Raw genomic sequence first — 26,937 nt, 5'->3', positions numbered from 1 at the left:
GTTATATCAATAGTACAATTGAAAATATTCTAAAACATCCCTCATTGTTAGGTCTAATGCTGATGTGGAGTTTAGGATTGATTAGGCATACTTTTTTTTTTTTTTTTAAAGATTTTATTTATTTTATTTTTTCCCCCCAAAGCCCCAGTGGGTAGTTGTATGTTGTAGCTGCACATCCTTCTAGTTGCTGTATGTGGGACTCGGCCTCAGGATGAACGGAGAAGTGGTGCCTCGATGCGCACCCGGGATCCGAACCCGGGCCACCAGCATCGCAGCGCGCGCACTTAACCACCAAGCCACAGGGCCGGCCCAGGCATACTTTTGTATTGTTTAAATATTTCCTTATCTTTATGGTACTTTAACCTATAAAAAGGGAATATACTGCTTTATAATACCTACCTTGCAGAGCTTTGGGAAGGTTGCAGTGTATGTAAAGTATTTATTATGGTGCCTGGCACATAGTGAGCAAATATTAATTGTTGTTATGGGAGTACCCGTAGCTTAAAGGTTGTGAACACAAGCTTCAGTCTTTCTGATTCCTGGATCCCGTACTTAATAACTGTGTAAACTTGGGCAAGTTATTCAACCTTTTAATTATGGCTTTAGGGATAGTTATACCTATGTACTAGGACTATTATGAGGATTCAATGAGAGGAAGTATGTAAAAGTGCCTAGAATAGTGTCTAACCTATTGCACAGTAACTCTTTAATAAATAGTAAATTTACACTGGTTTATTCAAGCCCAGACTTTGATTCCTTAATAGTAGAACCAGACTGTCTCAGATAGGTATTTTTGAACCCTTTCTACCAATTGGTGAGACTTTGGGCAAGTCAACAAACTGTTCTAGGTTCCAGCGGCAGTAAAATGAGAGAGTTAAATTAGATGCTCTCAGGCTCCTTCCAGCTCTGATAGTCTGTGTAACTCATAGGCATTCGATAACTGTTTATTGCACACTCAATTAATTTGATTATTCTCATGTAAGCTATATAATAAAAAAAAGGTCAGCCATGTTTTAATTATAGGATAGCATTGTCTTTAGGCAGGAAGCAGAAGGGAAAGAATAAAGCTGAGGAGCATTTAACTGAGAGCTCAAACAGGGGAAAACAAAAGCCAAAAAAAAAAAAAAAAAAAACAGGGACATTGGGAGGTGGGGAGATAGCTTCGACAAGAAGCTTGTCCTGGAGGACCTGGCTCCCTGTGATAAACCATGTGTTGTGCTTGTGTTCCTATAATTTTCTAGATCCACATTCATTCTTGTGTTCCATTCCATTTATGAAGTTTTATTTAATTATGAAACCACGTTATAAAGTTTTTCATTGTTTCTATGCTTTAAATACAAACATAGTCAATCAGCCAGGGAGATAAAAAAAGTATCATGGCTTCTGTCTGCAAAAGGATTACAATCTAGTGGTGTACAACTGACATAAAATGGTGCTGAAGGATTGGAATGGGAGTGGAGAAAAATGTCTAGGAAAACCAGCATAGTCACAAGTACATAAAGGCATCTTTGCCTTGCATAGATACAGCCAGTGTCAAAGAGTCTTAAGTTAACTGTTCTTATTGTTATATTTGTATTAATAAAAATGTTAGAGAAAACAAAAATCTGACCTAGATGTATAGCATCTTCCTCATTCATCTTAATGTTATCCAGTACGAGCTTCATAAGGTTCTTCAAATTACCTAAGCTGTCAGTCAGACCACCTGCCAAAAGAAAAGAGATTAAACTGTGTTCAGTTGTCGTTTACTAGATTTCTATTACCAATCAAAAGATTTTAGTTGTCACCACAGGCAAGAAATGCTCATGAAATTGATACAAAAATGTATTTTTTGGTCAGAGATGGGCATCTTCCTTAGCTAAAAGCATGTTCTCCAAATATAATGGAATTAGACTAGAAAATGTTAACAGAAAGATAACAGGGAAATCTCCAAACACTTGGAAATTAAACAAATTTCTAAATAAGCATAGATCAAATAGGAAGCCTCAAGTAAAATTAGACAATATTTTGAAAAATACAGAAATAAAAATAAAACATATCAAAATCTGCAGCTAACACAGTGCTTAGAGGGAGTTTATAGCATTGAATGCTTATATTAGAAATGAGGAAAAGTCTCAAATCAATAACCTAAGCTTACTATTTAAGAAACTAAAGAAAGAAGAGTAGGGGCCGGCCCCGTGGCTTAGCGGTTAAGTGCACGTGCTCCGCTACTGGTGGCCTAGGTTTGGATCCTGGGCGTGCACCAACACACCGCTTGTCCGGCCATACTGAGGCCGCGTCCCACACACAGCAACTAGAAGGATGTGCAACTGTGACATACAACTATCTACTTGGGCTTTGGGGAGGAAAAAGGAAAAAAAGGAGGAGGATTGGCAATAGATGTTAGCTCAGGGCAGGTCTTCCTCAGCAAAAAGAGGAGGATTGGCATGGATGTTAGCTTAGGGCTGATCTTCCTCACAAAAAGAAAAAAAAAAAAGAAGAGTAAAATAAACCCAATGTAAGAAGAAGGAAGAAAATAATGAAGATAAGGGCAGAAATCAATAAAAAAAATTGTAAACAGATAAGCAATAGGAAAAATCAATTTTAAAAAAGCTGTATCTTTGAAAAGACTGATAAAATTCATAAATTTCTAGCAAGACTGATGAAGGAAAAAAAGAGGAAAAACAAACTACCAATGTCAGAAATGAAAGAGAAGATATCACTACAGAAACTACGGATGATATAAGGTTAAAGAATAATATGAACAAATCTACACACATAAATTTGACAACATAGAAAAAATTGCCCAATTCCTTGAAAGCCACAAACTACTAAAACTCACCCAACGTGACATAAATAAGTAACCTGAATAGTCCTGTATAACTATTAAGGAAATTGAATTTGTAGTTTAAAATTTTCCAAAAAAGAAATCTGCAGACACAGATAATTTAACTTGCAAATTCTAGCAAATATTCAAAGAAGAAATAGCATCAATTCTACACAATCACTTCCAGAAAATAGAAGTAGTGGGAACACTTCCCAACTCATTTTATGAAGCTACAATTAACCAATATGAAACCTAGACCAAGAGAATAAAACAAATGAAAACTTCAGACCAATATCACTCATGCCCATAGAAGCAAAAATCCTCAATAAAATATTATCAAGGAATCCAGCCATATATAAAAAGAATATTATACATCACCAAGTGTACTTCACACAGGGAATGCAGGCCTGTTTTGATATTTGGAAATCAATCCATGTAATTCACGACATTACAAGTCTAAAGAAAAAAAACTACATAGCTGTATAAATTGATGCAGAAAAAACATTTGATACAATCCAACATCCATTCGTGATAAAAATTCTCAGCAGCCTAGGAATAGAAGGAAACTTCCTCAACCTGATAAAAGGTATATACAAAAATACTATAAACATCATACTTAATGGTGAAAGTCTGAATGCTTCCTCCCTAAGATCAGGAACAAGGGAGGATGTTCACTCTCACCTCTCCTATTCAACATTGTACTGCAAGTCGTAATTAGTGCAATAAGGTAAGAAAATGAAGAAAAAGGAATATAAATTGGGAAGAGAGAAATAGACTATTCTTTTTGGAGGTGAAATAAAGGGAGTTTAGCAAAGGTGCAGAGCACAAGATCAACACACCAAAATCAATTGCATTTCTATATAGTAGCAATAAATAATTGGCAACAACTTTTTTAAAAAAATACCATTTACAACAGCTCCAAAAGAATTACAAAGTTACATATAAATCTAATAAAACATATACTGGATCAACATGATGAAAACTACAAAATGGTGGGGCCAGCCCAGTGGCGCAGCGGTTAGGTGCGTTCTCTCTGCTGCGGTGGCCTGGGATTTGCAGGTTCGGATCCCAGGCAAGCACGGATGCAACGCTTTTCAAGCCATGCTGTGGTGGCGTCCCATATAAAGTAGAGGAAGATGGGCATGGATATTAGCCCAGGGCCAGTCTTTCTCAGCAAAAAAAAGGAAGATTGGCATTGGATGTCAGCTCATGGCTGGTCTTCCTCACACACACACACAAAAACTACAAAATGGTGATAAAAGAAATCAAAGAATATCTAAATAAATGGAAAGAGAAACGATGCTCATGGATTGACAGATTCAACGTGATAAAAATGTCAATTCCGGGCCGGCTCCGTGGCTTAGCGGTTAAGTGCGTGCGCTCTGATGCTGGCGGCCCGGGTTCGGATCCCGGGCGCGCCCCAAGGCACCGCTTCTCCGTCCAACCCGAGGCCGAGTCCCACGTACAGCAACTAGAAGGATGTGAACCTATGACATACAACTATCTACTGGGGCTTTGGGGGGAAAAAATGAATAAATAAAATCTTTAAAAAAAAAAAAAAATGTCAATTCTCCCTAAATTGGTCTATAGATTTAATGTAATTCCAACCAAGATCCCAGAAGTTTTTGATAATATAAACAATGTGAATCTAAAACTTATATGGAAAGACAAAGAAACTAGAACATAAAAAAAATTTGAAAAAGAAGAGTAAAGTTGAAGAAATAATACTAATCAATTTTATGACTTACCATAAAGTTACAGTTACTAAGACAACGTGGTATTGGCAAGGGATAGGCAAGGGTATTGGCAAATGATAGATCAATAGGAAAACAGAGTCCAGAAATACACTCATACAATTTTAGCCAAATGATTTTTTGACAAAGCTACAAAGGCAATTCAAAAATGAAAGAGTAGCCATTTCAATAAATAGAACAACTGGATATCCATATGCAAGAAAAATTGACTTTAATCTAAAGTTCACACCTTATACAAATGCTAATTCAAAATGGATCATATATCTAAATGTAAAACATTAAAAAGAAAAAAATAGGAAAAAATCTTTATGACATGAAGTTAGGCAAAAAGTTCTTAGACATGACACCAAAAGCATGGTTTATAAAAGAAAAAATGAACTGCAACAAAATTTAAAACTTTTGTTCTATGAAAGACACTGTTAAGAGTATGAAAAGACTAACTACAGATTGGGAGAAAATATTTTCAAATAACTTATCTGAAGGGCTTGTATCCAGAATATATAAAGAACACTCAAAACTCAACATTGAGAAAACAAATAATCCAATTAAAAATGAGTAAAAATGTGAACAGACAATTCACCAAAGAGGATATATAGTTAGCAAACAGATACATGTAAAGTTTTCAGGCTGGCCCCATGGCTTAGTGGTTAAGTTCAGTGCTCTCTGCTTCAGTGGCCCAGGTTTGGTTCCGAGGCATGGACCTATACCACTAGTTGGTGGCCATGCTGTGGCAGCAACCCACATACAAAGTAAAGGAAGATTGGCACAGATATTAGCTCAGGGTGAATCTTCCTCCAGCAAAAAAAAAAAAAAGAGGAAGATTGGCAACAGATGTTAGCTCAGGGTGAATATTCCTCCAGCCAACAAGAAAAAAGAAAAGTTTTCAACTTTTATCAGCCAACTATGATGAGATAACACTACACACAGAGTTCTAGTTGCTCTACATCCTCGTCAGCACTTGGTATTGTCTTTTTTTTTTCTTATTGCAGAATGACAAAAATAGAAAAACACAAAGAATACTAAGCACTAGTGAGAATACAGAGCAACCAAAATTCTCATATATTACTATTGGAAATGTAAAATGGTACAAACTGGAAAATAGCTTGGAAGTTTCTTAAAAAGTTAAACAAGCACTTGTCATATGGCTCAGCAATCCCACTCCTAGGTATTTACTCAAGTGGACTGAAAACTTATTTTCACACAAAAACCTGTGTAAGAATGTTTATAGTAGCTCTACTCATAGTTGCCCAAACTAGAAATAACCTACATGTCTTTCAATGGTGTTTAGATAAACTGTGGTACATCCATACAATGGAATACTATTCAGCAATAAAAAAGGATGAACTAGGAGGATTCTGAGGGCAAAAATAGAAAACAATCTTGGGTATACGTGACAGGGATCTGGATTTTAGCTATAAGAGAGAATAAGCACTGATTTCAAACTCAAATGTCAGAAAGGACCAGGGAGATAATGCGATTATAAGGCGTAGAACGGGTGGGCTCTGTGCTCAACTGGAGATCACGTGTCTTGTCCAAAGGTCATAGGAGCAGATCATGAAGCTCTAGCCAATTGTTACCAAGTGAGGATGTGGACCCGCAGTTGCCAAATCTGCAGTTTTCAAGAGAAATGAGAAACCTGTATTTTCACACGATATCTTCCAATTTCAAAGCTGGTAACTCTTTCAGGGAGAAGAGTCATGGCTAGGGAATGGGGAAGGGAAGGAGACTTTTCACTGTGGATTGTTTCATAATTTGGACCACGTGAATATATGACTCAAAAAATAAATTAGATTCAAAAAATTAAGAACAAAATATTGGCAAAGATTAAAAAGAAAACTTCTGAACAGTATGTGGGCCAAATTCAGCACATAGGTGTCCAGTTTGCAAGATCAGCACAAAGGAATAGACATCAAGAGGAGATGGTGAGCTTCCTGACATAGAAGGTAGTCTAATAAAGGATGGGTGACTATCCAGAATCTTCTAGAAGGGATTCGTGCATTGAGTAGGAGGTCGCAAAGATTATCTGTGCAAAAGATTCTAGATTCTTAAAATGATAGAAAATTTCCTCTACAGGGTGACAAGTGAGAGAGAGCGGAATGGGGAATCGCTTGTGGATGAAAATTAATCCCAGATTACAGTCAAGTAGAGCAAGGCTCCTGCAGCCCATAGCTTCACACCACATAGTAGCTTCTGCTCCTGGCGACACGGCTGTCTACACAGGTAAGGGAGACACTCACCTTTAGTGTTATTTTGAATTTGGGAAAAACTCCCCTTAACCCAGAAAGATCGCCCCAGCATGTCTGTTGTCTGAAGCCTTAAACTTCTTCGTGCTAGACAAAATCTGTTCCCCACATCTTCTTTCAAAATGAACGATACTTGGGGTGGAAATGGGGCTGGGTATGTTCTGCAATTTCCTAGATGAGAATCTAGTTACACAGGTAGCAACTAGCTCCTGTGGGTGATTAGTTTACAGGCTGGATTTCCTCCAAGACTTGAAGGGGGAGGGCTGCCACTTGGCAGGGAAGCAATGGGTGTTGGGTGGAAACGGAGATGCTAACAAGGGGGAGGGTTTGCTGACGACAAGCTTAACCTGCTATACACACACACAAACACACTTTACCATACAAATTCTGTAGCTACTCAATCAGACTATATAGCTTCAGCTCTGGGAATCCTCCCTAGGATGGATCTGACAGCCTTCCGCCAACAAGGACCTCTCTTCCCAGCCCTCCCACCTCCCTTCCAAGTCCTGACACCTGGCAGAAACTAATAGAAAATTTAAAGCAAAACTATATGATATCTAATATTTCCACAGTACCCAACCAGGCTTGATTATAGCTTAAACTGCTGATGTTTACAATACCTGGCAGCCGTTGAGTCTGTAGGTCATGAATACTCAAGGTTTTCAGGTTTGTCACAGATGTGATGTGCTGCTCGTCTTCTTTGGTGAGGGGATTGGCTTCCAACATGAGGGATTGAATGTTCTTACAGGTGCTGAGGATCGAACTGAGACTTCCAGCCACGCCAGCACATCTCTTAATGTACAATCTGAGGCTTGTAGCAGAGCTGAATATCTTTCCCAGATATTTGATATCTTGCTTATTCAACTTGCTGAAATCCCGGAGTGTGACCTCTAGAGTCTTGAATTCCTGTTTCCAGTTGAACAACAAAGACACAGCCCTGCTGGGAATGTAGGTGCCTGAGGACTCTTCCACGTGGGTCCTGCTTGCGTCTTCTGTGGTCTTGCCCCGTGAAGCTGTAGCTCCCCCATAGAAGTCCAGTTTAATGAAGTCCAGAGCACTTGCACAATTAGGCAAGAGTTCAAAGAAGTCAAATAAGTAATCAGGAATGTTCTCTGAGTTGATATATAAGCTTTTACCACGAAAGAAGTCTTCAAATTCTTCGCTCAGGGCTGATTCGAATCTACTCTCATGGAATAAATTAATGCCACACTCTGTAAAGGAATTGATGTTTATGGCTTTCAGAGTTTCTTGCACAGTGGAGTTTTTCACATTTTGCATAGATTCCTGCCTCCAGAGAGGCCTCTTGGTGATGGAAAGCCCATGGAGGCTGCCGTGTTGATGCACTGCTGCAAGGTGCTTCAGAACAGTCCTGGTGGCTTTGGCAGATGATCCACAAGTGTACAGGAGCAGGTTGCTATACTTGGATGTAATGTCTGAAATGAAAGCCATTTTTTGCAAATGACCATTCCCCTTGGTCACCTCCTCTGGCTCTTGAGAAGTCAATAAACTGCTGAGTCTGCGTCCTGCTACATACTCCTGGAATGATTTATGAAAAAATTTATACTGTGGCTTGAACCGTTGAGCTGTGTATTTGCAGAGGAGTCCAGCTGTCAGTAGGACATCCTCGTTCATGCTGGACATGTCCTCCGGTTTGAAATCAAACCTATGGGAGAACACACCCTCCAGAGCTAGGTCTCCACAGTGGTCCAGGCTGCGAGTGAAGTCACTTGCAGTCACCCCTTTACATTTGTGCTTATTTTTCTGTATCAGCAGTTTGTAGAAGGTCTTGAACAGCTTTGTTTGTGTATGAGAGTGGAATTCACTTTCCCCCATTTGGATTGCACAAGTTATGACCACAAAGAGAGGGGTCTTCATCAGATTCCTCAAGGACCTGGATTTCTGAATTTGGAGCGACAAGCCTTCAGCGAGCTCCTTTATCAGCACTTCCTGGATGAGAGTTTGGGCACTGTCCTCCGTCATATCCCCCACCTCGGCAATCAGGGCACCAAACTGCCTGATGTGCCTCAGACACTCTGTGGTGGTCGTGACGATGACCATATTCTTGAAGTGGTGGTTTTCCTTTATCAGGGCTTCAATTTCTGGGCATTCCTGGGCCTTGAATTCATTGTAGCCATCAAGGAGAAAAAGAACCCTCTGCCGTAGCTTCAGCAGCATGGCCATGAAAGTCCGCTTCTTGATTGTGTCAGGTATATCCAGGAGCTGATCACACAGGGTTTCAAAGAGTCCACCTTGGGCCCTGCTCAGACGGAGAAAGAAGACTAATTTGAACTTGGTCAGAGCCCTGCACTTTCCAGAGGCCCAGAGCATGGCGATTCGCTGTAGCAGAGTGGACTTCCCTTTGCCTGATTCCCCTTCGATGATGCAGGGGTTCTGAAGAGTGTCCAGCAGACCACTCAGGGTCAACTGCTCGACACGGTGATGATGTTGGTCCTTCCTCCATAGAACAGGTTCTGTGAAGGTGCTTTTCAAATTAAAAATAATGTCTATATCTTCACCCAAGGGATAGAAGTTCAGAAAAGATGGGGTATGGTAGAAATCTTTCAAATCCTGAGCCAAATCATCTAAGTCATCTTCTGATATCTGATGAAAAAGACCTGTTAGAGAAGAGGTGAGGTTAAAGAGGACCCAATTCTGTGTCTCCCCAGAACCTAGAGTTCAGCGGGTTGAAGGGTGAGTAATGCTGAGAATCTTCCTTTGGTGACTTGACCTTCCCCAGTTCTGAGCTGGCACAAAGGGTTCCAAATATTTACTCCTGCCTTTCCCTGTCACCTTTTACCCCTTCTTCCTCTTTTGCCTTGTGTTTCCTCCTTTCCACCACCAAATCTATAGCAGCTGATTGGAAATGGGAAGAGCCTGTGTTTGGGTTAAGGAAAGTACATGAGAATGGTGGGGATATGGCTGAGAATGATGGTTAGGGGTAACTTTCACCAGATCAAGCCTTAACCTTGATTAAAATCTGTCATGAAATAATTTACTAATTTAAAGGAATAAAAACTAAATTAATATTTCATGAAATGCAGAATCATGCTCCTTTAGACAGTCAGGCTCTCTTTACCACAGTGCTTGGATCGTAGAGCAGGTAGTCAACTGGGCCATGCACTCGCAGATAGTCCTCATCAGAGGAAGGGATGTTGAGAACCACTACTGCCTTGACTTCCTAAGTGCCTTCATTGTCCAATTTGATTTTGAAAAGAGACTATACTAAATCATTTATTCCCGGACCCTGGAGTTACTTATTTGGCTTCACCATCAAATGATCTAATGGGAGCTTTTTTCTGACAGTGTCTGAGCTTTTCCTTAGCATGACCAAAGCTCACTACCAGTGATATGAAGAGAGAGGAGAGCAGAGGCTCTATCATGGGGATTATGGATCTTCATGGTTTATTCTGTTTGTAGAACAGATACAAGGAAATTGATACTTACTTTGTCCATTCAAGTCTTGAAACAGAGGATAGTTCCACTTTTCAAGAGCTTTAAGAAAGAGGTTACAGGCTTCTGAACCCTTCTTCAAAATCATGTGAATGATCCGTCTTGCAGCATCCTGCTCAACCTTCTCGCAGCAAATGATGTTTATTTCTTCGTAATTCACAACATTCCATACATATAGCTCATCCACAACTTGCTTTATAACCGTCATTCCCATCCTTTGAATGAGGGCTTGACTATTCTCCTTTATGAAATTCACTGAGGAGATGGAGAAAAATATACATATTTATTTATTTATAAATAAAAATAAATTGTGCATATCAGCATCATGTTGCCAGAGCATTAGGAGCACGCATTTTTTTCCTTTGGATCCATCTTGAGTTATGGAGATACCAAATGATTAAATTCCAGGCCCTCAAGAAAAGCTCTGCAAAGCCCCTCATCCCTAATCCCAGAGTCCTTGGTAAGCAAGATGGTTTTTCTTTGGTAATGAAGTAAGAGAGCCATCTCGTCCCCTAGTATAAAAGGGTCCCCATTGAGGTCGTGGTGTCAAGACTGCGGGCTTTAGAGTAATGAGACTGGCTTAGGATGTCTCCGTTGCTTCTATCTGTGTAACCTTGGCAAATTGCCAAACCTCTTTGAGCCTATTTCAGTGCTGTGCTGCAAAATGTTGAACACACTGGCTCTCTGTGGGTAAAGGCCCTAATTCGTAGCATTTACCAATCTCCATGTTATAAGTATTGCCACCATGGCCAATTTCAAGCTAACAACATATGACTACTGGTTAGCAAAAATCATGAAAAATCAACAATCAGGTCTCACAAAACAGTAAGAGGCAGCTCCAGTATGCCACTGGTTGCTTATCTGTACAATGGGATTGAGAACAGTATTTAACTTATGAAGTTGTTATGAGAATTCATGTATAGTATCTCATACGAAGTAATAGTTCAATACATGTTAGCTACTATTTTTAACCATTACTCTGCTGTCACCACTAAAAGGAGTAGCCCCTTTTATTGCCCATAGAATTTGGTCTTTTCTGAAGAGTATGACTGCAAAACAGTTATTTGTATCCTGTGTAAGCTCTCACCTCTCATCGTCCCTGGGGAGGCTGTGTCATTTCTGTGTCTGGCTCTCCAAGATCTAACTCTCAAATAGAGACCACACTGTACTCAGGCAGTCTGTGACAGCTCCGGGAAATGTCTCCCTGGTTTTTCACTCTCAGATGCTGTCTGTACTAGTTTTCTTGCTGGGCTAGGCTGCTGCTGGTTTTCAAATCTTTCTTGACTCATCTAAGTAGATGTGCTCCTCCCAAAGGCCCCAAGGCCTCTCTGGTCTGAAAGGCACCATCAGGCACTCCGACCCCCAGGATCCCACCCCAGCTTCCCTTTCTCTCTGTCACAGATCTCTACTACTAACCTCAGCTGGAATGTTACCACATCCTCGTCTACATGCCTTATCAACGAGTCTCATCTCTCTCCCTCTGGGATCTCATCTGTTCTCTTGGCTTCTACATCCTCCCTGTGGACATGACCTCTAAGTCCGGGTCTAGTCACAGTCTTCATTTTACAGTTGAAGAAATGTTGCCTCAGAAAGTCCTAGAGACCTCCACAAGGTCATAAAACTAGCCTTTTTGAGGCTACATTTCTTCAGCTGTAAAATTAAGACACTGATACTTTAACTATTTAAAAGACTCACTGTCTAGACCAGCGCTGTACAGTAGAATTTTCTGAGATGATGAACATGTTCTGTATTTGCACTGTCTGATAGAGTAGCTATTAGCCACATGTGGCTATTGAGCACTTGAAATGTGGCTAGTGTGACTGTGCAACTGAATTTTAAATTTTATTTAATTTTTATTTATTTAAATCCACATTTAAATAGACACATGTGGCTAGTGGCTATTACGTTGGATGATACAGATCTACACCCAGTCATCAAAGTGTTACATTTTGGTTGCCACTTAGATCTACATACACCATGTTTCTTCACAATGATCTTGACAGGTATAGCTTTCTGCTGTGATGGCAGGGGACCAATATTTTTAAATATACACCTAGTCACTTTTTGTGTAATCCTATCCTATTTTTGGTTATGCCTTTTATCATGGGCTGCTGTGTTAGTAACTGAATTCTCAAAACCACAGAAGAATATTATTGGGAATTCCACATATAACTGGTGAGGGTAAGGCATGAATTGATTTTCTATTCAATATCATCAGTATTTGGTAGCACACTATATAATCAGGCAGATTTTATTTCTAGTACACTTACTTGTTCTGAATAAAAGCTTTCCACTTTTCTATACCTCAGTAGATGATATTATTTCCAAGTGGACAGGTCAAAGATGATCCCAATATTGTCCTCTTCTTTCTATAAAACTGCTCCTCATTCTGTAAAACTACCACAAGAGAACCAGAAACTGTCAGGTAGCAACCATTGTCACTTTTGTACTTATTCTTTTTTTTTCCCACACCAAATAAGGAGACAATATACTTAATGTTTGACATCCGTTTTTTTTTTTCATTTAGTATATTTTTTGAGACCTTTCTATAACAGTTAAGTATTAAACTGCCTCATTTCTAAAATCAACCTCATTGAGGTGTAATCTACATGCAATAAAATGCAAAGAGTCTTTCACAAACATATACACCTAAGTCAGTAATACCCCAGTCAAGATTTAGAATATTTCCATCACTGCAGAAAGTTCCCTTGTGCCCCTTTACAATCCATCCCTCCTATTCCCCACCAAAGCAACCACTGATCTGATTCCTTTAACTATAAATTAGTTTTGCCTGTTCTAGAAATTCATATAAATGAAAAAACATAGTATGTATGCTTGTGTCTGGCTCCTTTTACTTACCATCACGTTTTTGAGATTCACCTTATTGTTTGCATGTATTGGTAGTTCAGTCCTTTTTTTTGGCTGAGCAGTATTCCATTGTATGAACAGATTAGTTTACTTATCAATTCTCCTATGGATGGACATTTGGTTTATTTCTAGTTTTTGACTTTTATGAATCAAGCTACTATGAACATTCATGTACAAGTAGCTTTTTGGACATACGTTTTCATTTCTCTTGGGTAAATACCTAGAAGTGGAATTTCTAGGTCATGTGGTAAGTGTATGTTAATTTTGTAGGAGGTGCCAAACTGTTTTTCAAACCATTTTCAAAGTGGTTGTATCATTTTACATGCCCACCAGCATGTAACACCAATGGTTCCAGCTGTTCCAAATCCTTACCAGCACTTGCCATTATCCATCTTTTTAATTTTAGCCATTCTAATGAGTAGGTAGTGGTGTCTCATTATGTAGTTTTAATTTTCTTTTCTTTTCTTTTTTGCTGAGGAAGATTGGCCCTGAGCTAACATCCATGTCCATCCTCCTCTATTTTATATGTGGGACACCGCCACAGCATGGCTTGATGAGCAGTGCGTAGGTCTGTGCCCAGTATCCGAACTTGAGAACCCCGGCCACCAAAGCGGAGTGCACGAACTTAACCACTACGCCACTGGGCCAGCCCCAGTTTTAATTTTCTCGATGACTAATGATGTTGAGCATCTTTACATGTACTTTGTTGTTCATTCATACATCTTTTGTGAAGTATCTGTACAAATCTTTTGCCCATTTTACAAAGTGGTTTGTCTTTTTATCATTGACTTTTAAGAGTTCTTCACAGATTCCGGATACAAGGTTTTGTCAAATATATGTATTGTGAATATTGTCTTCCAATCTGTCATTGTTTTGATTGTACCCATGATTTAATTTACAGAGGTAACTGAGTGACAGAATGGAAAAGTCAATGCCAATGGGAGAAGTTTTATTACTTACAATTCCCAAGAGAAGGAGGACGTGCCATGCCACACAGGGCCACACATGGACGTATCAGAGTTGATCAGGAGGCAGAAGGAGCAAAGGAAAAAGCTTATCCCGGAGCCTCTCACAGTTTTCACAGGAAAGAATGGGTGAGGCAGGGTAGGCAAGTTTGAGCAAGTTTAGGATTGGATAGTTTGAATAATTTCAGCAGACTCTGGGCTCTAAGGGTAGCCCTGGAGTAATTTAGGGCAGGGGACATATTGGCTTGGGTGCGAGAGTTAGTTAAGTTGATGGTTGGGGATATGGTTTTTGGATTGTTTGGTTTGCATTTGAAAGGCACAGTCACAGGCAAGTTTTTTTGCTGTCCCTAGGAAATTGCTAGCCCTGGTCCGGGCAGTCTCTCCCAGCCAGCAAAGCTCCCAGGATAGCAAAGCATCATAAAATATAGAAAATAAAAAACATGATTAATACAATGGTTTGCCTTTCATTCTCTTACATCTTTTGAAGAGCAAAACATTTTCATTTTTATGAAGTCCAACTACTAATTTTTTCTTCTTTGACTTATGCTATTTGTGTTCTAGCTACAAAATCATTGTTATCCTGAGCCACAAAGATTTTTTTTTTTTATTGATGTTTTAATGGTTTCTAGCATTGTGAAATTTTGGGTTGTACATTTTTGTTTGTCCGTCACCACATATATGACTCCCTTCACCCCTTGTGCCCACTCCCCACCCCCACTGCCCTGGTAACCACAGTCCAGTTTTCTCTGTCCATGTGTTGGTTTATATTCCACATATGAGTGAGATCATACAGTGTTTGTCTTTCTCTTTCTGGCTTATTTCACTTAACATAATACGCTCCAGGCCCATCCATGTTGTTGCAAATGGGACGATTTTGTCTTTTTTTATGGCTGAGTAGTATTCCATTGTATATATATACCACATTTTCTTAATCCAATCGTCAATCGAGGGACACTTAGGTTGCTTCCACTTCTTGGCTATGGTGAATAATGCTGCAATGAACATAGGGGTGCATAAGCCTCTTTGTTTTTTTTTTTTTTTTTTTTTTTTTTTTTTAAAGATTTTATTTATTCAGTTTTTTCCCCCCAAAGCCCCAGTAGAGAGTTGTATGTCATAGGTTCACATCCTTCTAGTTGCTGTACGTGGGACTCGGCCTCGCGTTGGACGGAGAAGTGGTGCCTCGGGGCGCCCCCGGGATCCGAACCCGGGCCGCCAGCATCAGAGCGCGCGCACTTAACCGCTAAGCCACGGAGCCGGCCCTAGCCTCTTTGGATTGTTGATTTCAGGTGCGTTGGATAGATTCCCAGTAGTGGGATGGCTGGATCATAGGCCATCTCTATTTTTAATTCTTTGAGGAATCTCCATACCGTTTTCCATAGAGGCTGCACCAATTTGCATTCCCACCAGCTGTGTATGAGGGTTCCTGTTTCTCCACATCCTCTCCAACATTTGTTGTTTTTTGTCTTGGTGATTATAGCCATTCTAACAGGCGTGAGGTGGTATCTTAGTGCTGTTTTAATTTGCATTTCCCTGATGATTAGCTGAGCCACAAAGATTTTCACGTAAGTTTTCTTCTAGAGGTTTTATAATTTTAGCTTTTACATTTAGGTCATTGATCCATTTTGAGATAATTTTGGTTTATGAGGTGAGATAAAGAGTTGGGGTTCATTTTTTTTCCCATAGGGATATCCAGTTTTTCCAGCATTATTGGTTGAAAAGAATATCCTTTACCCGTTGAATTTGTGAAGCTATTTCTTGACTCTATTCTGTTCTGTTGATTTATATGTCTGTCCTTATGCCAATATCACGCAGTCTTGATTATTATATCCTTAAAATAAGTCTTGAAATCAGGTAGTGTAAATCTTTCAATTTTGTTCTTTTTTATTTTATTTTATTTTATTTTATTTTATTTTATTTTATTTATTTTTTTTTTTGTGAGGAGATCAGCCCTGTGCTAACATCCGACAATCCTCCTCTTTTTTTGCTGAGGAAGACGGCCCTGGGCTAACATCTGTGCCCATCTTCCTCCACTTTATATGGGACGCCGCCACAGCACGGCTTGCCAAGCAGTGCGTCGGTGCGTGCCCGGGATCCGAACCAGCGAACCCCGGGCCACCGCAGCGGAGTGCGCGCACCTAACCGCTTGCGCCACCGGGCCAGCCCCTTTGTTCTTTTTTAGAATCATTTGAATTTCTATATGAATTTTATTTTATTTTATTTTTTTTTATTTTTTTTTGTGAGGAGATCAGCCCTGTGCTAACATCCGCCAATCCTCCTCTTTTTTTGCTGAGGAAGACGGCCCTGGGCTAACATCTGTGCCCATCTTCCTCCACTTTATATGGGACGCCGCCACAGCATGGCTTGCCAAGCAGTGCGTCAGTGCGCGCCCGGGATCTGAACCAGCGAACCCCGGGCCGCTGCAGCAGAGCGCGCACACCTAACCGCTTGCGCCACCGGGCCGGCCCCAATATATAAATTTTAAAATTAGTTTACTGATTTCTATTTTTCGTGTGTGTGTGAGGAAGATTAGCCCTGAGCTAACAAGCTTTGCTAATCCTCCTCTTTTTACTGAGGAAGACTGGCCCCAGGCTAACACCCGTGCCCATCTTCCTCTGCTTTATATGGGATGCCACCACAGCATGGCTCGACAAGCGGTGCGTCAGTCCATGCCCAGGATCCAAACCTGTGAAACCCAGGCTGCTGAAGAGGAGCGCGCGAACTTAACTGCTATGCCACCCAGCTGGCCCCTGATCTCTGTTTTTGAAAGAAGCCTTTTTGACTTCTGGTCTCTGGTCTGGCATTTAAGGAAGTTGTTACTCCAACCTAACATCAAGTAAAAAGCTGAATAAACTGAAAGATCAAGAATTCTTTTTAGATATATCAGAGAATTGAAGTCACAGGGAAAATTGCTGCCCTAAAATTGGAGAGACAGTCAGGTGGATACAGAGAATCACAACTTACTGGAGCAGAAACCCACTAGGAGCAGAAACTCAGGAGCAGAAACCTCTGAGGAACCAGTATCCTGGTAGAAAACCCTAAACTGTGATTGACAAATTGCTAGAGGCTCAGTGTGGATAAGTCTGAGAGTTAAAAACTGCAGAAGGGGCCAATCTTAGGAAGAACCCCAGGCTTCTATGAGTTTTACCTCCAGGAGCCCTGCCAGGTCCTCACAGTGAAGATCAGAGTGGTAAGGAATTTTCAAACATTGAGGTGTGTGGGGTAGCTATTCTGGTTTAAACTTGATTTGGCCTGAACTAAAAGAGTCTGACTTATGACCTACATTGTACATCTGCTTTAACCACTAAAGTACATCAAACACACATTGTACATCTGCTTTAAACATTAAAGTAAAGAATTCATTAGACATTATCTCCAAGTAAAAGAATGCACTCTTTGAAGATAAGGATGCATACTTCCTTTCCTACGGTGCCAGTATCAGTAATGCCAGTATCAGTACTCCTCAAGATAAGTGTCCTTTCCCGGACATCAGGGTGATGTTGACCTGCTAATCTGCAACTAAATATCTCTTTGAAACTTTGATGAATATGTATCCTCTAAAAAAGGTTTAAAAAAAAATCTTTATCTTTGTTCTAAAAAGATATAAAACTGTACTGAAAACCATGCTTCTCTGGAACACGTTCTTCCTTTGTGGAGACTGCCTTCCCAGATTATAGTCCTCAGCCTGGCTCAAGTAAAATTCACCTTATCTCTCTTATCTGTAGAATGGTTATTGGTTATTGGTTATTTTCATAACAGAGAACAATCCTCTCGTGCTTCCAGCAAGGGGAGTGGAAAAGTAGCCGTTTTGAAATATACTCAGAGCATTCTATTCTTAACAAGGACTGCTTTCAAGAGAAATTTTACCAGAGCCTCACCTACTCGGATTTTATGAGAGCCCAACCTGGGGACAAGGAAATACCCAGCTTCAGCCTCCTCCTTCAGCTTTACATACAGGGGATTTTTAATTAATTTTACTATAGCGACATTTAAAAGTCACTACAATCAATTCCAAAGAAACAAAGGCATGGACAATATTTCAAGTTCTGGAATATAATGTGAAATAGAATATGGATTTCTGCTAAACTTATCCTTATAACTATTTTTTTATCTGTTGCCTCATTTGAAAGAAATATTTTGAAATTAAAATTTTTAAAAAGTGTTCTTCATCCAACTATGAACAAAGATATATTGACAATTCTGGTAATACTTTATATTGAACACAAATATGCAAGATGATCAGTTTTCTAAATTCATTGACAAAGTTGCAGAAGGTAAGGCGTGAAAAGGGATTTTATTATTTATCACTATGCTGGACCAATATGTAGCTATAAATTTTTCCTTTTTTTGTACTGCATTATAAACTCTACTTTGTTTATTTATTTATTTTTACTGCTATGATTGTATACATGTAGTTCAATAAGAGAAAATTGTCACTACAAAACAACAACAACAAATGAAAAACCAGACTGAGAAATGGCCAAAGAACTTAGGCATTTCTCCAAAGAAGATAAACAAATGGCAAATAAGCATATGAAAAGATGTTCAACATCACTGAATCACAAGGGAAATGCAAACCAAAACCACAATGAGATATCACCTCAGACCCATTAGAATGACTACTATTAAAAACAAAACAAAGACAGAAAATAACAAGTATTGGCGAGGATGTGGAGAAATTGGAACCCTGTACACTCTTGGTAGGAACGTAAAACGGTGCCGCTATTATGGAAAACAGTATGGCAGTTCTTCAAAAAATTAAAAATAGAATTTCCATAAGATCCAACTATTCCACTTCTGAGTATATATCCAAAAAATTGAAAGTAAAGTCTCAAAGAGATATTTGTACAACCATATTTGTAGCAGCATTATTCATGAGAGCCACCTGGGTAGAAGCAACCCAAGTGTTAATTGACAGATGAATGAATAAACAGAATGTGGTATATACATAAAATGGGATATTATTCAGCCTTAAAAAGGAAGTAAATCCTGTCACAAGCTACAAATATGGATGAAACTTGGGGACATTATGCTAAATGAAATAAGCTAGTCACAAAAAGATGAATACTGTATGCTTCCACTTATAAGAAATATCTTGAGTAGTCAAATTCATAGAAACAAAAAGTAGAATGGTGGTTGTCAAGGGCTGTGGGGAGGGAAAAATGGGGAGTTGTTGCTTAATGGATACAGAGTGTCAACTTTGTAAGATGCAAAAGTTCTGGAGATTGATTGTACAACAATGTGAATATGCGTAACACTACTGAACTGTCCTCTTAAAAATGGTTAAGATGGTAAGTTTTATGTTACATATATTTTACCACAATTAAATATTAAAAAGGGGGGGGGGGCGCCGGCCTGGTGGCGCAGCGGTTAAGTGCGCGCGCTCTGCTTCGGCGGCCCGGGGTTCGCAGGTTCGGATCCCAGGCGCGCACCTGATGCACCGCTTGTCAAGCCATGCTGTGGCGGCGTCCCATATAAAGTAGAGGGAGATGGGCACGGATGTTAGCCCAGGGCCAATCTTCCTCAGCAAAAAGAGGAGGATTGGCATGGATGTTAGCTCAGGGCTAGTCTTCCTCACAAAAAAAAAGAGAAGGGGCTGGCCAGTCGCGCCGTGGTTAAGTGCACGTGCTCTGCTTCAGCGGCCTGAGGTTCGCAGGTTTGCATCCGGGTGCTCACTGATTCACCGCTTGTCAGGCCATGCTGTGGCGGTGTCCCATATATAGTGGAGGAAGATGGGCATGGATGTTAGCCCAGGGCCAGTCTTCCTCAGCAAAAAAGAGGAGGATTGGAATCAGATGTTAGCTCAGGGCTGACCTTCCTCACCAAAGGGAAAAAAAAAAAAAGAAAATTGTCACTGTCTGGGTTTCTTTCCTGGCCATTACTATCATTAATTTTTTATATGATTATTATTGAATATAATGTTGCATGAAGGAGGAGGATGTTCGAAATGATTTCCTTAACTGTCAAATATGCTAGGTACACCCAGCCAAGATACAAATAGTCATACTCTTAGGGTCAAACTTTCCATCACTGAACAAATAAGATCAAAAGGGAACTTCATATTAGACGGCTAATGGATAGGGCACCAAAGAACTGGGCCCCAGCGCATCTGTGTGAGGAGGCAGAGGATCTGAGGCTTTCAGAGATGACAGAAGCAAGAAAAGCCCTCAAAGGAAGAAAGAGTGTCTTCTAGGGCAGTTTTTCAAACTGGCAACTCATTAGCAGGCCATGATATCAGTTCAAGTGGGTTACAATTAGTGTATTTTTAAAAATGAAATAGAATTAAAAATGAAATCAGAATGTATTGTATTTTTTCATGAAAGTTTTGTTCCAATTATTTATGTATCCTGGCACTGGGTAGTGATGTTAAGATGTATTTCTCATTGTGAGTTGAGGTCAATAAAAGTTTGAAGGTCAGTGTTCTAGGAGAACTCCTGCAGAGGGATATTTAATTCTGCCTGGAAGAGGTGACTTTTGAGTAGTTCTTGAAGGAAACCAAAGTTCACCAGGCAGTAAAGGGGAAAGGCTATTTCTAGGCAGAGGAAGTGGTATAGGGAAAGAGCCATGGGGGAAACAGCCTGAAAACAAAGATTGGGCAGCACATGTGTGTGAGCAAGGGCCTATTTTGACGTCAGGATTGAGTTCAAATTCCTGCTCTACGACTGACAGGGTGGGAGTCCTTGATCAAGGAATAGTGACTGGCACACAGAAAGGACTCAGTAAGTAGCAGCAACTGTAGTTTCTTTCCTCCCTTTCTACCCCGTCAACAAGGGGTGGGTTTGAAAGGAATCAGACCTCCACTGACTTGGTCAGAGTTGAAGTGAGAGCAGAGAAAAGAGGAAGAAGATAGAGGAAGGAGCCAAGAAGTTCCTTATAGTCACACGTAAACAGATTAAATTAGTCCCAGAGTTGACCATCCAGTCACTTTGTCTGCTAAAATAGTTAATTAAAATTGCTGTCTGGATCATCAGGCAGGAATCTCAGCTGATGTTGAAGATGTTAAAAATTCACATTCAGTCTGGATACTGAAAGTATTCTTCCTTCCCACAGAGAGAAAGTCTGTGACCAGATCAGGTAACCAAGTCAGTGACAATTGACTAGTTATTAATTGCTCTCGAGAATAAAATCAACCCATACTCTGAAGGTCAGATAGGCCACTGTCAGTTACCCACTGGCATAAAAAACAGGGCTATGACCAGTTTGCTCCCCTGGGTGGTGGCTATGGCTCCCAACACTTCCCACCCCAAGCAAGCTGTCCAGTAAATAATTGAATTGCGTGGAAGAAGTCCTTTTCCTATATTTGTGCTTTGGAAAATAATATTCAGAACTAATTCTAAAAATGGACATTTTCTTCCAAATGGTTACATGAGCTCCTTTGAGAACTGAAGTTCCTCAGGACCCATATAACCCACATCTACGGAGTCATTCCCACAACATATGGATGAAATGAGAGAAAAGTTATTTATAATAGTAGCAGAGAGGCAGCACACAGAAGGGGAAAATGTGTGTGAGCTTTGGCATTGCAGTCCTGAATTCAAATCCTCACTCTGCAGTTTATTAGATGGGTACCCCTACCTTACTGAGTCTTGCTTTCTTTATCTGAAACACTGACATGAATAAAACTCATTGCTTAGGACCGTTGTGAAGATTAAATGGGAAAGCAGTTGGAACAGAGATAGTCAGTGGGTATTATCTGTCTTCCTTTCTAGTAAAAAGGCTCTAGAATAGAACGTTCTTAGTTCTCCAATAGACTCCAGCAATCTCATACATGATTATTAACATTAGTGTTATGGGCTGAATTGCATTCCTTCAAAATCCATATGTTGATGTCCTAACCCCCAGTACCTCAGAATGTGACTGTATTTGAAGGTAGGCCTTTAAAGATGTACAGATGGTACCTGTCTCACAATGTTTGACTTAGAATTTTTTGACTTTACGATGGTGTGAAAGCGATATGCCTTCAGTAGAAAACATACTTTGAATTTTGATCTTTTCCCTGGCTAGTGATATGCTGTATGGACTCTCTCAGGATGCTGGGCAGTGGCAGGGAGCCACAGCTCCCCGTCAGCCATGCGATCACGAGGGTAAACTGATACACTTACAACCATCCTATACCCACACAACCGTTCTATTGTCCACTTTCAGTACAGTATTCAATAAATTACATGAGATAGTCAACACTTTACTGTAAAATAGGCTTTGTGTTAGATGATTTTGTCCAACTGCAGACTAATGGAAGTGTTCTGAGCACGTTTAAGGTAGGCTAGGCTAAGCTATGGTGTTTGGTAGATTAGGTGTACTAAATGAATTTTTGACTTAGGATATTTTCAACTTACAGTGGGTTTATCAGGATGTAACCCCCATCGTAAGTCAAGGAAGATCTGTAATTAAGTTAAACTGAGGCCATTAGGGTGGGCCTTAATCCAACCAGACTGGTGTCCTTATAAGAAGAGGAGATTTTGGCACACAAAGAGAGACCCCAGGGATGCATGCCCAGAGGAGAGACCACGTGATGACACAGGGAGAAAGAGACCATCTGCAAGCCAAGGAGTGCAGCCTCAGAAGAAATCAGACCTGTAGACACTTTGATCTTGGACTTCTAGTCTCTAGAACTGTGAGAAGATAACTTCCTGTTGTTTAAGCCACCCAGTCTGTGGTATTTTGTTATGGCAGCCCAGGCAGACTAATACAATTAGTATTACATAAGTGTCCTGAACTGTTAAGAGAACAGTAATAGGAGACTGGGTTCTATCCTAGTTCTGTAGACAAATTAGCTGCGTGACCTGAAGCAAGTCATTTAACTTCTCTCCACCACATTTCCCACCTCTCTAAACCAGGGTTGTAAGTATTCACTGCAATAAAGTATGTAAAGATCCTATCAATAGTAGGTGTCCTGTAAACAGTAGTTTCCTTTACTTCTCTGCCCAGATATCAGGTTTCTCATCAGTAATTCAGGGGAATGGATGGACTGAGTAGTCCGCCTGATACCGGCTCAACACAAGGTTGACATGAGGGAAGACATATTGTAGAAAAGAAACCATATTGTAACTTTGAATGATCTCTGACTAACTCTGTGGATTTTCTGGCCCCTCCCAGCTGCTATAAGTTCATAACTTTGTTCTTTTGAGTTCCTTAGAGATGTGATGACCCCCCTGGGGCAGAGAATCTATGCTGACAGCCATCATCAAAGACAACTGAAAGATCAGGTATAGGGCGTTGCTCCAATCTCTGATACATATCAAGTAAAACAAAAGACAGTCAAGAACTAAGACAAAATGGATGCCCCCACCCTGAGACCAGATGCCTTTTCCACCCAGAGACCAGCCCTCTATATAACTGGCCTGTAGTCTTTGTTCTGTGAGATGGTTCTTTGAGACATCAGTCAGCCATCTTCCCCCTTGCTATCAAGGTGTAATAAACTGCCCTTTCTCTGCCACCATCTTGCCTCTTGACAACTGGCTTTTGTCTTGCTGCTAGCTGATTGTGCCCTTTGTGCAGTAACACCCCCAGGTCTTTTCAGGTCTGATCTTCTTCAACTCTAACAATACTCTTAGGAACTAGAGTAGGTTTCATTTCTATAAGGCCAAAAAGTATTTTCAAAGTCCTTCCCCTTACTTTGTCTCATAGTAAACACAGATTCATCCCTCTGACTTAATGAGCATTTAAACATCAATTCCAAGGAACTGATAAAACCCCAGCAGATCAGACTAACCACCCCTAAAAGTTTCCCTGCAGACAAATCCAGCCAGCCATGTAAAACCACAATCTTCAGAGTTAAGGCTTTTATACCCACCTGACAAAACGTTTAAATGAATGTAAATCCAAATTTTAATATTTGGTTGCAAAACCCACTTAAAAATCCCATTCTCTTTCCCCGTGGTACCTGGTTGAACAATCCAGTTGCTCTCTTCTTGCTGGATCAAAAGACACTCTTGAAATAAAGTTTCTTTTTATTTGCTTTCCATTTCACAGTGAAGCCTAGCTGTTCCTGAAGATGTGGCAGGGGATTGTAAGAAAAGGTCTTTTTTTTTTTTAAAAGCATAATGAGAATTGTTTGGACACAAGTACTACCAGTTCAGAAAGAGAAGATTAGTGTAAGTAGAAGTAGCCAGGAAAAGAAGTGAAACTTCAGCTTAAAGATGCAAGAGCTGGAAATTCACATCAGGAAAGAAATTACTAATTTGTTTCCTGCTGACAAGAGATTTTCACATTTTGAAGTATACAGGGTAACTATTCGGGTTCAGAACTGATTTGGCTTGAACTAAAGAAGCCTGACTTATGGCCTATCCAACACACATTATAGGGGCTGGCCCGGTGGCGTAGTAGTGGTTAAGTTCACACACTCTGCTTTGGCAGCCTGGGTTCACAGGTTTGGATCCCAGGTGTGGACCTATGCACTGCTCATCAAGCCATGCTGCGGCAGGTGTCCCACATACAAAGTAAAGGAAGATGGGCACGGACGTTAGGCCAGGGCCAGTCTTCCTCAGCAAAAAGAGGAGGATTAGCAACAGATGTTAGCTCAGGACTAATCTTCCTCGCCAAAAAAAAAAGGCCAGAAAACATACATTGTACATCTGCTTTAACCATTAAAAGTAAAGAATGCACTCCTTTAAGATAAGAATACATATTCCCTCCCTACACCCTATTGGTAACATCCGTATTAGTCCTTTTCTCCAATATCAGAGTCATGTTGCTCTGCTAATTTGCAGCTACATACCTCTTTGAAACTTTGACAAAAACGAATCCTTGGTGTGTTTAATGTATGTTCTTTGCTCTAAAAAAAAAGATAAGACTGTACTGAAAACCATGCTTCTCTTGAACGCTTTCTTCCTTTCTGGAAAAGGCCTTCCCCAGTTATAATCCTCACTCTGGCTCAAGTAAAACTCACCTTATTTCTCTTATTTATAGAATGGTTATTGGTTATTTTGCATCGACACTGTTTATTCACAACATATGAATCCTATTGCTTTTGGTTTATTTATTCTGTAGCTTAAAATGAAACAAAGTATTTTGAACATTTAATACATATTAATTTTTATGATTAACAGAGAGAGAAAGAGAAATGAAATGAGCCAGCTTATATTGCTACTGCAGTCAAAGTCATGCTTACCATCTGTACCTTGGATCCCAGGAGACTTCTAGCAAATGCGTACACTCAGTCACCAGGGTCCTGGGCGAGGTTAACACAGAGCAAATGGATCATCACTATCAGTCCACTCCACTGACGAGGCACTGAAGACAAATAGCCACGGGCTCCCACTGACACACACACATTCAAACCTTGTGGTCACAACTCCAGGAAGTCAGTTTACTCTCAGCTCTGAGAATGGAGAAATCTTCTGACACTTCCCTTAAGAATGACATTCTTGCATACTGTTTCCCCTATCTTTGCACAAACTACCACAAACTTTTAATGTTACCTAACTTCCTTCAAAAAGAGCATTGTGACATTAACCTATTTTACATAGACGGATATCTAAGTTTTCCCCTAAATAAATTTCTACATTTTGGGTTTTCTATGGGAGTAACAACAATGTTTCCCAACTTGTAAGGCAGGCTTTTCTGAAGTGAGATCAAGGGCTGTGCTATCAGCTGGATTTTTAAAATTTTAATGAAACCTATGTGTAAATGTACATTCACAGGAAAAAAAACTGTAAAGATAGGAACCAAAATATTAACAGTGCTTGTATCTAGGGGGGTAAGATTATGGCTAATTTTAAGTTTTCTTCTTTTGCATATCTGTATATCCTGATTTTCTATAACAACACCCATTACTTTCGTAATTACAAAAGACGTAACACAGGATAGAAAGGGAAAATGTAGAAATGTGCTCATAGTGGGCCACCCAAATATATCAGCTGTTAATCCTTGGAAACTGTAAATATTATATCTTTGTAGATAGGATTAAATTAAGGATCTTGAGATGAGGCGATAATCCTGGATTATCTGGGTAAACCCTAAATGCAATCAAAAGTGTCCACAATAAAAGAGAGGCAGAAGGAGATTTGAAACAGATAGAAGACAATGTGACCATGGAGGCAGAGATTGGACTGATGTGACCATAAGTCAAGGTAGCCACCTGAAGCTAGAAGAGGCAAAAACTGGATTCTCTTCTAGAGCCTCCAGAGGGAGTGTAGTGCTGCCGACAACTGGGTATCAGCCCAGTGATACTGATTGTGGACTTTAGGTCTCCAGAATGTGAGGTAATAAATTTCTGTTGTTTTAAGCTGTCCAGTGTGTGATGTTTTGTTACAGCAGTCATAGGAGACTAATGCCATAGTTTATCATGGAAAAATAAATAAAATTATATCCACATTCATCCAAGCACATCCTCCATGTGACTGTGCCACTTCCTTTTGCAAATGGATTTGCAGTCAGCTGTTTTCAATGCATTTAGAATAGGTAATTTACTAGAAATTTCGGCATCCTGAGTAAGTTCCAAGAGCCATGTCCCTTGCCCTTTTCTCTTTCTCTCAGTCTCTCCTACCCCTTTTTATCCTGGGACTGTGGCATAGTGGAAATGCCAGGGCTCTGGAGCCAAAAGACCTGAGTTCAAGTGTGATTTCATCTTGCAATTAAAACAGGTCACTTAAGCTTCTGAGCAGTAAAATGGTGGCTACCTGGCTTGACTCAGGATTGTTATGAACATCAACTTAGATACTGTATCCAAAAACATCACATGAGTGCTATTCTGTGGCTTTAAGCATTTATAGATACTCATGCTTTTCACTCCCAGTTTAACGGAGGAGGAGGGAAAAAGTCATAATATTTTTCTCTCTGCAGGCCTGTAACTCATAACTCTCATAATTTTTCTAGAATTTTGCTAGTGTTCTGCCCTTAAGTCAGTGACAGGGAAG

The 26,937-nt window shown here is 40.0% G+C and overlaps 1 protein-coding gene across 2 annotated transcripts in view; it reads right to left on the bottom strand.

The window, feature by feature from the left end:
• NLRC4 (NLR family CARD domain containing 4) overlaps positions 1-25,411 on the bottom strand; it is a 47,586-nt gene extending 22,175 nt beyond the window's left edge. Inside the window, exons 1-5 of one of the 2 annotated variants that reach the window (XM_014781275.2) lie at positions 25,191-25,411; positions 12,521-12,647; positions 10,245-10,505; positions 7,421-9,415; positions 1,610-1,702 (exon numbers count right to left, since the gene is read on the bottom strand). In XM_014781275.2, coding sequence (XP_014636761.1) covers positions 1,610-1,702; positions 7,421-9,415; positions 10,245-10,505; position 12,521 — 2,350 coding nt within the window. In that variant the 5' untranslated portion in view covers positions 12,522-12,647; positions 25,191-25,411. The remainder of the gene's footprint in view (positions 1-1,609; positions 1,703-7,420; positions 9,416-10,244; positions 10,506-12,520; positions 12,648-25,190) is intronic. The other variant, XM_087436944.1, reaches the window with a different exon arrangement.
• Between the last annotated feature and the right edge of the window lie 1,526 nt (positions 25,412-26,937).

Source organism: Ceratotherium simum, chromosome 11 (genome assembly GCF_057802395.1).
Source record: "Ceratotherium simum simum isolate JZ-2026a chromosome 11, ASM5780239v1, whole genome shotgun sequence".
In the NCBI taxonomy this organism is placed as follows: Eukaryota; Metazoa; Chordata; class Mammalia; order Perissodactyla; family Rhinocerotidae; genus Ceratotherium; species Ceratotherium simum.
The sequence above is the reverse complement of the archived record's forward strand: the minus strand, read 5'-3'. Positions and strand labels throughout refer to the sequence as shown.